Here is a 13,044-nt window from a genome sequence, read left to right on the forward strand (position 1 = left end):
ATTCTGAGACATGCTGACCAGTTCTGAGGGACTGATGAGGCCGGATGAGAGATGCAATGTGTATAAGTAGGACCACAACCCGTTTAACTTGAGTGCGACTATGCAAGGCCTCTTGAGCATTAGTGACGAACGGACAACAGTGCCGCAGATGTAAGACTTTCCCGAGTAATCTGTTGACCCAGCTAACAGCAGGGAAGAGTCTTTTCGGATACAAAAAACTAAACACCACCTGTCGATTTATACCAAGCATGTGCTTCAAAGCAGCACCCGCCACCGTCTACCGTAAATGCGGCCACAAATCTGACGGCATTGAAAAGTTGTACAAATGCCTCCTCTACCCGAACGGCCCCAATTGCTTGAATCCATCATACAACCATTCGGTCACGGAGAACAAGGTCAGCATGTGGTGCGATGATTGCGTTGCGGCTGGAAAGGGGCAGAACTGAGACGGACGGACGGACGGACGGACGCGAAGGCCGGGTTCCTGTACAGTCTTACACACACTCTCTTTTCCCTCGGATGAATCAACTTCCGAGACCGGCATTCAGTCAAATACAAAAGGATTACCACAACCGTGTCAGTCACTGGAGCTGGCTTGTCCTACACACCACCTCCCTCCAACATGACAGCCATGCAGATCCATTTGCCTTTCAACGACCAGTCTGGGGAATGCCTCGGTATTGGACCATCCCAAGGCCTTGTCTACGCCATTGACAGCGAAATCGTCATCAAGATGCCATTCCAGTACGCCGTCGTCGAGGATCCAGATGAACATCACCTCCTTGAACTCTCGCTCAGAAGCTTCATCTCCCTAGAAAAGGAGCTGGCCGTCTATGCCACGCTCAAAGCGCATCCTCATCCCAACTTTGTCCGGCGTCTGGAAACGGGCCAGAGTGATTGCCTTTTCCTCGAACGGCTCGAGCCGCTGGAACGAGCCTGGCCCCGTTCGACCGAGCCAGAACGGCGGCGGTGGGCCCTGGAACTGCTCGACGCAGTGAGCTGGCTAGAGGCCCACGGCTGGGCGGATGGCGATCTCGCCGTGCGGAACCTCGGCGTCGATGGCAGCAACCGCTTGAAGTTGTTCGACTTTGGATCGGCGGTTCACAGCTCCCACCCGGATTACGCGATCGACGTCGTCAGGGATCACTTCGAGCTGGCAACTTGCCTACATTACATTCTTTCCGGGATCGACCCGCTCAAGAATCTGCGTTCTTACGCGGAGGTGAAGGAGGTTCGGGCACAATTGGCTGGTGGCCACGGGGTCATCGGACCGGGCGCCGAAGTGCTGGCCGACATTATTCACGACGGCTGGACCGGGCGGAGCTCCTCTACGTCCTTCGGCCAGATTTATAGGCGAGTCTCCTGCCTGTTTCGATCTATTGCGGGAGCTGCCACTCTACCAGAACGCCCAGAGAGCCATTATCAGCGCCTCGAGTCTCGCTGTAGAGACTGGCTTGGCAGGGCGTCGAGGAACGCGAGATTTCAAGAAATCGAGGGGTATGTCAGGGACTGCAAGGCGGTAGGACTTGATGCAGACTTGGATGTTTGGCGCTGACGTGATCCGGGTGAGAGGTTGAAGATGAAAGATACCCGTGCTAGCATGGTAACGTACCTAAAACATGTCGTTCTGCTCTTTTCCTTCACAGGTGGAGGGGGACCTACTGGTTGAAATGTCAAACTCCTCTTTGTCCCTGCCTACTCCTGTTGCATCACCATCTTCCCCTTTGAATTCCATCATACTCAAGCTAGGCCACTGGCCACTGCGAGAGCCTCAGTGAAGATAGCCAACGGCGAAAAAGAAAATAATGGCGCATGGGACAAGTAAGGAGAGCGGTGGGGAGTCGGTTGAAATATACATAGCTGACTGCGCGTCCAACTTCTCCATCTACCTCCTCACCACGCCTACACGAGACGACGTTGACGCCGCGCACGCCAAGGGATGCCATTGTCTCCTTCATCAGCATCAAGGGCGTGAGCTAGGGTCCTTCCGACGTCGTCTCTTCAGAAGACAACATGAGAGATGACCGTAGATAAAGGAGGGGAGCTCGGCGGTGGGAAAGGACGCGAAGACAACAGGACAAAAAGAGGGCACGGCAAGAGAGGACACGGCATACGAAGCACTCGGGCCTCGGCAGTGGGGCTCTCGGCGTTTCTGGAGGGGCTCGATGGTGCTGATGGAAGATATGGTAGGGCACGTACGGCGATCCTGACCGTCGGCGTAGCCGCAGCCAGATTGTGCTTCATAGGGCAGTAGGCCGCTGGTGTTCACTTATGAGTTCATCCGGCCGCCCTTCTGGAAGTCAAAAAAGACATGGGATAGCGCGGATAGAGACCTACAGACCTGCTTGTAGGCGGTGGATGGGGGTCAACTCTTCGGAACCGAGCAGTGCCCCGTCGAGCGTCAGTTCTCGCGACTCCCTCATATTGTCGGTCCCCGTCGCCAGTATTACTCACTCTATCAGTCCAATTTGGTACTTCGCTCACAGCTCGCTCATCGAGCTTCTGGACAGAAGAGCCGCAATTGGGCTACGTTTGCGGCTGAAGTACTCTTCGCTCCGCGCCACCATACCAAAAGAAGCCCCTGGTGTCTTTGTTTCCCCATTATGTTTCATTTCAATCTTCGGTGTCACTTTCTCACTTCTTATAATCCATGTTGTCATAATCCGTAAATCTTGTTGGCTAGAGACCCGTGAAGAAATGCTTATTGACCCCGTCGACAAGACCAATCTTTTTGTAGGAGACATCAAATCGCCATGTGTCGCCTCTAGGGCCGCATCGGTACAGCATCAGTTCGGTCGTAACCAAGGTCCCTCATGTGCCTGATTTTGTGGGATGACCTCTTCATTATTGTGGCTCAGGACTGTGAAACCAAGATACTCTACCCATGGGATGGAAATCAGGCAATGGCTGTTGCGTTGAAGCACACTATCAAGTCGGAGAAAAGGTGGAATACTCCACCAACTCGTTAAGACTACTGGAAAACGCTGTAGTAGGCTTCAAGACATACTTTTTGACGGTCCTGGTGCTCGCTGCGGCGTTCGTGGGGATGGGATTACAAACGCGTCGGGTGGGCTCGCGAGTGATGGAGCGTTGCGTGCTGAAGTGGGGGAGGGGGGAGGCCGAGATGCTGAAAGACTGAGAGTAGAATGTCGAGTTGGGTGGGTAGAGCGCCGATAGGATTGAGCAGTTCTGCTTTTGTGTCCTTGTGGTGACCCAGAACCGTCAGTAGAGGGTTGCTGATACGCGTGGACGAGACACCGGAAATTGTTGATACTTGAGGAGACCTTGTAACGCGAAGAGCTCCACGGCCCGTTCAGACTACCATCTGAGAGTACCCTTTTCTGCTAGTGTATCTGTAACGTTGCCTTGCATCCGGGTTCCTCTTTGCTCAGTTGACGGAAGTGGGTGTCGAAGCGTAGAAGGCTAGGCGTCTAGGCGTAGAGGACGCAAGACCGTGTCGTCCTCGGCCAAGATGTAAGCGGGAGAAGATTTCTGGTAGTCAACAGAGGCTGAAGCGAGAAATTGCTTGAGAGGAACTTGATGTCGGGGCATGAAGAAGGTATGTTCCTGGTCAGCATTGAAACCAGGGCGTCAGTAACACGAGTTCTCCCAATCGGCCCGCCGTTATCAATAAAAATCTAACACTTTAGTCCTGCCCAATGTCTCGTATTTGATTGAGAGAACCTTGAGGCTTGCGGCGGTGACTGGGAAGAACCAACTGCCCAAAGTTCGAACGGGGATGCTGCACCGAGGTGGCGAGGCAAGGTGGCGACGCGGCCGACGGGCGGGAGGGAAGGGCGTGGAATATCGAGGCTCTTTTGGAATCTTGGCGATGATGGGGACAGACCAGGGATACGAGGGGCGTGGGATCGGTAGCATGATATATAGGCACTCACAGATGATCCGTCCAACGACTGGGAGTCCGTCCGATTCTGGCAAAAGCTCCTTTATTGGCAGAGCCAGTCGGGTGCGAGGTAATCGCGTGTTGTTGATGCAGGCGATTCCGATTTCTCCGTCGACAGGGAACTCGGCCACTCGGTCTGGAATCCGGTCTTACCCAAGCTACCCCGTTGTCTCTGTTGGACGGATGTGTTTATGTGCGTCAAGCACACTATGTATGTACGTCGGGGTTGTTGTTGATGCGCGCATGTGAATCGGGCATGGTGAGAATCACGATGTATGTCTGTCTGGTGATGCTTGATAGCCGCAGGATTCCGCAATTCAGCCGGCCGCTGTGCGTATTTTGTCACATTTGGCCCTGGCCCCTCCGCCCCCCCCCCCGTAATTGTTATGAATGCTGGGAAACGATGACCGAGGCCTACCTTTCATCGGTTGTGTGGTTGGTTGAACTGAACCGTTAAGTCAAGGTTGCAAGGAAGTGAGATCAAAGACGAGGAGGACCGTAGAGTGTTTGAGGACCTTGATGGCCCGGCCCGCCTCTTCGCGGCTGGGCAAACCCGGGACTGACATGGTTCCCCCCCAACCAAGATGGCTGAACCGGGTCGTGGCTCGTGGGGGAGGGAGAACGAGGAGGTCCCTGGAACACCCCATACCTCGCTGGCTGACGGATCGCTGACCCGAGCATGGGCAATTTTGCATCAAACAAGTTGAGAGGCGAGGAAAAAGGACAGAGAGGGGGGGGGGGGGGGGTGAGGCGATCAGGTTGTGATGTCTCCAAGGCCAAAGAAAATACTGACTTGTTTAGAGCCTTGGCACATCTCGAGCTGGACTCGGGGCAAACAGCCCAACCACACCCATGTATAATCAATCCTACAATGTTTCCTCTGGCCAAGCCGTGCTAGGGTGGTATCCGTACCATTTTGTTCATTCCGTGCCTTGGCGGTTGGTGTATTCACCTGGGTCCCAGAAACAACCACCACCACCACCAACACCCTAAGTGATTACATACGTGCATATATATCTCACTTCACCTTCACATCAACCGCTACACACCTTTCTCAGCTCTTCTTCACCTCCCACACCGCCCTCAGCCCACCTCCATTCGTTGGTTTGCCGTCCTTCGTTTTCCGAAACCTCCACTCACCACCACCACCACCAACACCATCAAGATGAAGGCCTCCCAGATCCTCGCCGTCTTCGGCTTCACCACCCTCGCCCTGGCCCAGAGTGAGAGCCTCGCCCCCTCTCCCACCGAGAGCATCGGCTGTGAGCCTCACGGCGACCATTATACGTCACCCCCCCTCCCAATATTCCTTTGGGGAAAGCCAGTTCACAGAGATTGCTAACACCCACACACGGCACTGCGAGGCCGCCCGCCCTACCACCGCCGCCGCCGTCTCTTCCGGCACGACGCTGAGCACCGCCGTCGCCGTCACCACCACCGCCACCGTGACCGACGACCACGACCACGACGAGGACCACGACCACACCGCCGGCACCGCCAGCCTCGCCCCCTCGCCCACCGAGTCCATTGGCTGCGAGCCCCACGGCGACCACGTTAGTTTCCTGCTCCCTCTCTGGTCTGGTGTTTTCTTTACTTCACGAGCCTGTCTTCTAACCTTTTTTCACGATAGTGGCACTGCGACGGCCCTGCCACCGCCGCCGTCTCCGGATCGGCCACCGCCACCACCACCGTCGCCGTCACCACCACCGCCCCGGCCTCCACCGGCGCCGCCGCCACCTCGGCCAACGGCACTGCCGCCACCACCACCGCCGTCCCCGCCGGTGCCGCCCGCGCTGGCTTCGGCGCCGCCGCCGTCGCCGTCGCTCTCATGGCCCTCTAAGTACGCCCTCGAGGAAGCGAGAGAGGGGGGATTCGGAGGCTTGCGTGGTTGAAAGCGCAGCAAAATGTACTTTACGACGCGGGAAAGAAAAAAGTATTTACGGAAACGCGGGGACTCTGATTCATGAAAACATGACTTGGGATGGGGGGAAACACTCGTATTTGGCATGGCGAGACCCGGGATATGAAAAAACAAGGGAAAACAAACACTCACACCCCCTTAAGTCAGACTACCCACTTTTCGGCACCCCCCCCATTTCGGCACCCCAAAAATGAAGCTATTCCCATCATACTCGTCGACTTCAATTAATCATTGACTTCTTCTAGATGCAACAACAATACAGCTTTCAGCTTCACTAGGGTATTCAGAGTCGCTGGATTCGGCTGCATCATCCTCTTTTTCCCCAGCCTTAAGTTGCGCCTGCTGGATGTCTTTGATGTTGGCGAACTTAGTGTTAGGATCCAGCTGGACTGCCCTTCTTTTCCTTACTGCAGTATTGGTGACTTGGGCCTGCAGAAGCTCCAGTTTCTGCTGGGTATTTGCCAGCTCATATGCCTGCTCGCTGAAGCCTTTTTTTACCTTCCTGAATAGAAGGCGTTGAGTAAAGGCATCATTCTCCAGCTCTGTGAATAGCTTCAACTGCCCAGCTAGATCCTTCATCTTCCTTGGCGTCGACCATGCCACTGCAGATGACGCAGATACCCATCCTTCAGCTTCCTTGCCTCCAGACTGCCCTTTGCTGACCTGATCAGATGATCCTGATGCTGCTGGTGTTGATGGGAGCAGTAGGGAGCTCATCAGAGGCTTCGCCATAGAGACAGGCCACAACCCTGTCCATTTCCAACCACTTCTAATGTTCTGCATCGTCATACCTGCAGTACGAGCCTTCTGATAACAGCCTATAAAGTTCCTCTTGCCTACAACAGTTGAATCATTCCACTGACCAAGGTATCCAAGCTCCTTCCTATAGGCTGCCTTGACAGGGCTGAAGACTGACTGATCAAGTGGCTGGAGGACATGGGAGGTATGTGGCGGTAAGAACAATAGATGGATGTTGTTTATATAGCATAACCACATAAAGTCAGTCGTTGTATGACTCCCATGTCCATCCATGATCAGCAGCCTGACCTCCTTGCCCTGAGGAAGAGTCTGAGGGATGAAGACCTTCTGCAGCCATTCAACTGCAGTGGCATCTGAAGTCCATCCATTCTCCGTTGCAGTGAATTGCCATCCTTCATAAGGGCCAAGGTCTAGAGGAAACCACTGCTGCTGGACTGCCTTGCCCTTATAGATAACGAGGGGATTCAGAACATGGCCCAGGGCAGAGATGCATTCGATGATGGATACCCATGCCCTTGATCCAGGCTGTTTCTTACGTACAGACTTCGTCTCAGACATGCCCAGCACCAGCCCATTAGATCCCTGGCCCTCAAGGATACCAGTCTCATCCATGTTGTATCTATTAGCTGGTTTGATGCTGGTGATCTCTGGTATGGCGAGTAGTTTGAACCAGTCCCTGATGACCTCAGTAGATGCCCCATTAACACGCCTAGAATCGATAGGGCGACTTCTCTGGACCTTGACTGATGGATTCCTCTTCAAGAAGGCTTGGATCCAGCCTTTTCCTATAGGCTCTGTATCCCCCATGGCATGGAGGATCCTTTCTGCGAATAGCCTCACTTGCAGATGGGTTGGGGCAACACCAAGGGCATGCTGAATGCGAACCCATTCAGCCAGTTTAGCCTCCTGACTAACAGAAAGTCTCTGCAGGTCAGAAAAGGCAATTGACCTTGGTTGAGTGCCCTTAATCCGATACTGAAGTGTTGATCTTGGGATGCCATACACCTGACCAGCCCTCTTAATGGGCATGCCGTTGGTTATTGCGTCAAGGGCCTGATTGACTTCATCTTCGGTATACTGGCCCATAAGGTCGAAAAGAAGCTCTGAGGAAAAAATGAGGTTATTCGCATAAGTATAGAAAATGTTGTTGATGTTGAAAGTTGAGGGGTATGTTCTGGTGATGAGGCATTTGAGGCATTTTTGGGGTGCCGAAATGGGGGGGGTGCCGAAAAGTGGGTAGTCTGACTTACTTACACCTATGATTCTGCCGGCCGCTCATGGCGTTTCAACCTCTTTTTTTTTTCCCTTTCTGATTCCCACTCCGTAGAAGGGAGATGGATAATAATTGTAGCATTAGAAGAACAAGATTTCGACAGCCATGCAAAATACCTGTCATTGTTTTGCCGTGTGTCGTATCTAGGCGTTGGTGACTTGCTACTTGGTCATACGACCATCACCGTCACCAAGCCACCATGCGTGTTTTGCTCCTGCAAGATCTGATCGTTAACGATCAAAGTAAGTTTTGCGGGAACGTGCTGCTGTTCGTCCCATGCCTCGCGCGGAAGCCCCTCTGCCATGACGCAGAAATGCTACGTGATCCGAACAAAACAGCAGCACGGACGCGGCGGGAGGCCCAGCGGCTTGGTTAACCTCGTCTGGCGGCAAAGTCAAATAATGCAACCACGCACGCGAACCGCCTCACACATGTCTAGCTCACACCGCCAAACGGCGTCCACCATAGACGGGAAACGCCAGCCGCAGTGGGCGTCTTTGCGTGCTGTACCTGCCTCAGAGGGGTTCTCAGGGTATCAAGGTGTGTCTTCATCAGGTGTGAGTCGACAGGAGAAAAGACTCGAGATACATGACGAGGGATAACGAGGGAACGCCTGGCGCCCCCCCCAACTTTCCAGGAACACGACACCTCCCGAATAGAACGTCAACAATAGTGTTCTCTTCCCACCCCGTTTGGAGGGGGGAAATGTCTCACATGTGAGCTGTACAGTACATCGGCCAGCGCCGCACTCGGGAAGAGACTAGGGTGCCACGTAGGAATTGTGGTCTTGCGCCAGATGTAGCAGAGGTGAGCACAGAGCAGAGCAATAAACGGGTTGGCCAGACAGACAAAAGTGCCCGGCGTCGGCGTCGGCGTCGGCGTCGGTGGTTCTACGAGGTTGGGCCACCTAGGACTACCCATCTGGAGGTCTACAGTCGGCTCGGTGGGTGGGCTTCGCGGGTCATCTTGGCGGTGATCCTCAGGGGGCGGGAAGATTCAGCAGAGCGAGCGAGAGCGAGCGGATTAGGAACTGGGTGTCGGCGGTTCTTTCGTAGCAAGAGTGAGCCGAGAATCGACGGGGACCCTAGCGAAGCAAGAGAGAAAGCCGCCCGCCCACTATTGCCTCGATATCGCGGCCGCTGGTCAACGGCGGTGGTTGACTGGTTTATAGAGGCTTGGCATGCAGCAGTCGCCACAAGTTGGCCATCAAGGTTGGCGGGGTTGAGGAGAGGGTGATTGGGGGCGAGTGAGTGAGTGAGTGCTCAGCGAGAAACAGAGAAACAGAGAAACTGAGTGGGAGTGAGAGTGCGAGTGCGAGTGAGAGTGACAGAGAACGTGAGAGTGAGAAGCGGTTGCGGTCAGGAAAGAGGCCATCAAGGTTCTTAATGTAGTGCACCCGAAGGAAGGATGCATGTGTGCATGTGGGCGGTACGTACCGACGCGGCGGGAGAGGCATGTGGAGCACCCTCCTTGGCGCCCCATCGCGGATCTGTGGCCAATCACCGACCAGACGGTGACCTAGACGGAGCGGGAAGCGAGGCCACATGGTGTTGTCTTAGCTCAGCAGGTTCAGCAAGTGCAAGCAAGTGCAAGCAACAACTGCCCTACCTGCCCACCTGCCCACCTGCCCTCTCACCTCTTGCCTCTTGCCCCCCCCCCCCCATGGCTGGCCATCCGGGTCCTCAGCCTTGGCAATGGGGCCCTCAGCCTTGGCAAACCGTCCGCGTCGTGTTATGCTTCTTTTGCCTTTACCTTCTTTTTGCCCTTTTTTGCCCTTTGGCCTCGGATTCTCTGCACATCATCCATCTCCCCCCGGTCTGTCTCTCTGTTTGTTTCCCGCTTTTCCCACCTTTTTCTCTTTTTCGCCCATGCCCACAATGAGCGCATGATCCCTGCCCTCGGCCGAAGATGATGCCCGTGTCTCCTTGTCTCTCGTTTTGTTCCCGCGTTTTCCCTGCGCCGGGTTGGTCATACCCCACGCCCATGCCATGCCGCGCCAACGAGACGAGACCATTGAACCGATGACTGAAAGGACTACTATGCTAGGGAAAACCAAACAGGGTCACGCCCGATGAAGACACCAGCGAGAGACAAGCAAGACAAGCCTCAGCCCAGCCCAGCATAGCATAGCATAGCATAGCCCAGCCAGGCCGTGGAGACGACACGCCAAAAGAACCTGGCGACCAGCAGGCCTCGCTCGGAGACACTACCGCGTTGCGTAAGACGAGTAGACGAAGGGCCCAACCCAAGGGAAGGGGGGGGAGGGGGGTGGGTGAAAAGTCAGAGATGGCCGATATCAACCCCGAGATGGGCGAGGCATGAGGACGGATAGACGAATAGACCAATGAATGAATGGGTGGATGGATGGATTCCATGTTGCCTCTCTAGACGGATATTCGCGCACAATTCAACCTCGACATGGCTCTCGCGTGGCAGGGATTCTATTCACTCTCTCTCATCTCGCCCTCTTTTCGCCGCACCCGTCGATTCTTTTTCCTAAACATCCATCCAACACACACACCTCCATCGTCCACTCCTTCACCCTCCCTCCCTTCCTCTCTCCCCCCCAGCATCTTCTTTACCCTCTTGAGAAGTTGTCCCGCTGCACGACTTCTCTCCCAACCAACTCCTCTCTCTTCCCACGCCCCTGTTCCCTCTCTCCAACCCTCCGCCCCCCTTCCGGTCACCTTTGCCGGCTCGGCGACTACTCTTGGCCTCTTCTTCTTCTCTCAAGGTGCTCACTCTTACTCTCACCACGCTCTCGGGACGTTCCAGCCTTGACGCTCTCACCCTGGCCACTTCTATCCCGATCTTCTTTCTCTCCCATAAAACACCCGGCCGAGCACCGCCCGACACGCCAAATTCGAGACTCTGCAGCTCACCATCCTGACTGTGTCTCGGACAACGCCTCGCCTCGCCTCGCCTCGCCTCGCGCAGACCCAGCCCTGTCTGTTCATTTCACTACAGACAAAGCCCTAGTCCGCTTCTCCTCGACTGCGCACTCCCCGGCGACGCTATTCACACGTTGGAGACGTTGGACGCCAGACGCCAGACATTGCCATGGCCAGGTTCACGGCCGCTGCCGCCTTTGCGGCGCTTCTGACTACCGCTTCCGCCTCCCTCGTCGCACGACAGACGGCTGCTGCCACCACCTCTGCCGCTGCCGCCGGCCCCGATCCCACCGCCATCTCGCAGTGTTCCGTTTCCTCGTCTACCCAGTGAGTACCCTGCCAGATAGCCTCATTTCCCATGCATACATACGACACATGTATGTGCATTTACATGTATATGTTCATGTTAGTATGTGCATGTGTGCCTGTGTGTCTGTGTCTGTGTCTGTATTTGTGTCTGTGTACACTACAAACTTGAATATATAAACTCGATCAACCGCTCACACAAACCTCAGGATCTGCAAGGCCGGAACCACCGAGTTCAGAGTCGTCTCTACCCCCACCGGCACTTTGCCCAGCTCCTACACAGGATGCCACAAGCATGCCACCGACACGTAAGCACCCTCGCCGTTGTGTTGGCGATCGCTTCTCTTATTCTCTACGTTAGATACTGCTTCTTCGGCGATGGAGAGGTGCAAATCCTGCCCGCCGGCGCAGCCGCAGCCACCGCCACCGCCGCCGCCTCGACGACGGCTGCCGCCGCCGTGACCGGCGCCCCCACTGCCGTCTCTGACTGCCATCTTCACGGAGTCACCGTGTAAGTGCCGCCTCTTGCCCCGCAATCCCAGACATCATCATCACCGTGACTAACATGCCCGTCTCAGCTTCTGCATGTGGGGTACCTCGGAGTACCAGGTCATGACCACACCCACCAACACCGCCGCCTCGGCCATCCCTACCGCCTTCACTGACTGCCACGCCCACGGGGCCGACACGTACTGCATCGCCCCCAACGGCGACGACGTCGAGATCGTCGCCGAGGGCGCCGAGTCCTCTGACGCCGGCTCCGGCACCGGCTCCGAGGAGCCTCAGGGCGAGAACTGCCACTTCCACGCCGGTGTCGAGCACTGTGTCGGCGCGGGCGAGAGCGAGAGCGGCGGCACGCGGAACTGCGCGAAGGTCGACCGCGACTACAACATCCCCCTTCGTATCGGCCTCATCTTCGTCATCCTCGTTACCAGCGCCTTTGGCGTCTACTTCCCCATCTTCATGATCAACTGGATGCCCACCAAGACGCACACCATCTTCCTCATCCTCAAGCAGTTCGGCACCGGCATCATCATCTCCACCGCCTTTGTCCACCTCTACACCCACGCCCAGCTCATGTTTGGCAACGAGTGCCTGGGCGCCCTCGAGTACGAGGGCACGACGTCGGCCATCGTCATGGCCGGCATCTTCCTTTCCTTCCTGGTTGAGTACATTGGAAAGCGCATGGTTATGAAGAAGATGGCCAGCAACCCGACCGCCACCACCCGCTTCTCCCCTGAGACCGTTTCCGTCCTGGTCCTCGAATGCGGAATCATCTTCCACTCGATCCGTACGTCACTCTCACCCCCCTTGCATACGTCGTATGCTCATCATCCCCTTGTGACGACGTTCGTAGCCTGCTAACAAAGAACCAAACAGTCATCGGAATCACCCTTGTCGTCGCTGGCGACACCTTTTTCATCACCCTCTTCGTTGTCATCCTCTTCCACCAGATGTTCGAGGGTATCGCCCTCGGAACCCGCATCGCCCAGCTCGGTCAGCTGACCCCGACGGAAAACGCCGTGAGGCCGACGGAAAAGGCCGTGAGCCCGACGACGGCCGTCGAGGTCGGGCAGACGTCGTCCGCTCCCAACAGCTTCAACTCGCTCAAAGCGCCCGACTTCTCCCTCGTCAAGAAGCTTCTCATCGCCACCCCCTTCGCCCTCGTCACCCCCATCGGCATGGCCATCGGCATTGGCGTTTTGCAGCATTTCAACGGCAATGACCGTGAGACCATCATCGCCATCGGCACCCTCGACGCCCTGTCCGCCGGTATCCTCGTCTGGGTCGGCGTTGTCGAGATGTGGGCCGAGGACTGGATGCACGCCGACGCCGAGCTCCTCCGCACCGGGCCCGTCGTCACCTTCCTGGCCGGCCTCGGTCTCGTTTCCGGCATGATCATCATGAGCGTGCTCGGCAAGTGGGCTTAATTGCACGCATACGAGAGAGAGAGAGAGAGAGAGAGATGAAGTAGGGGGAGGAGGAAGAG

General features: G+C 55.8%; 3 protein-coding genes across 3 annotated transcripts; all 3 read left to right on the forward strand.

Moving 5' to 3' along the window:
• Nucleotides 1–622: 622 nt before the first annotated feature.
• Nucleotides 623–1,555, forward strand: CH63R_01574 (Protein kinase domain-containing protein; the record flags this gene model as incomplete). Its single annotated transcript, XM_018296549.1, has 1 exon — nt 623–1,555. One exon carries the CDS (start codon nt 623–625, stop codon nt 1,553–1,555), a length of 933 nt encoding a protein of 310 aa, XP_018164911.1.
• Nucleotides 1,556–5,069: 3,514 nt separating this feature from the next.
• Nucleotides 5,070–5,744, forward strand: CH63R_01575 (uncharacterized protein; the record flags this gene model as incomplete). The annotated part of the gene is made up of 3 exons (XM_018296550.1): nt 5,070–5,127; nt 5,237–5,457; nt 5,535–5,744. The coding sequence occupies 3 exons, from the start codon at nt 5,070–5,072 to the stop codon at nt 5,742–5,744; spliced, it is 489 nt and encodes a 162-aa protein (XP_018164912.1).
• A 5,173-nt stretch (nt 5,745–10,917) lies between these two features.
• CH63R_01576 (ZIP Zinc transporter) lies at nt 10,918–12,985 on the forward strand (the record flags this gene model as incomplete). The annotated part of the gene is made up of 5 exons (XM_018296551.1): nt 10,918–11,075; nt 11,264–11,362; nt 11,416–11,565; nt 11,633–12,345; nt 12,435–12,985. 5 exons carry the CDS (start codon nt 10,918–10,920, stop codon nt 12,983–12,985), a joined length of 1,671 nt encoding a protein of 556 aa, XP_018164913.1.
• Nucleotides 12,986–13,044: the final 59 nt, after the last annotated feature.

Source organism: Colletotrichum higginsianum, chromosome 1 (assembly GCF_001672515.1).
Source record: "Colletotrichum higginsianum IMI 349063 chromosome 1, whole genome shotgun sequence".
NCBI classification, from domain to species: domain Eukaryota; kingdom Fungi; phylum Ascomycota; class Sordariomycetes; order Glomerellales; family Glomerellaceae; genus Colletotrichum; species Colletotrichum higginsianum.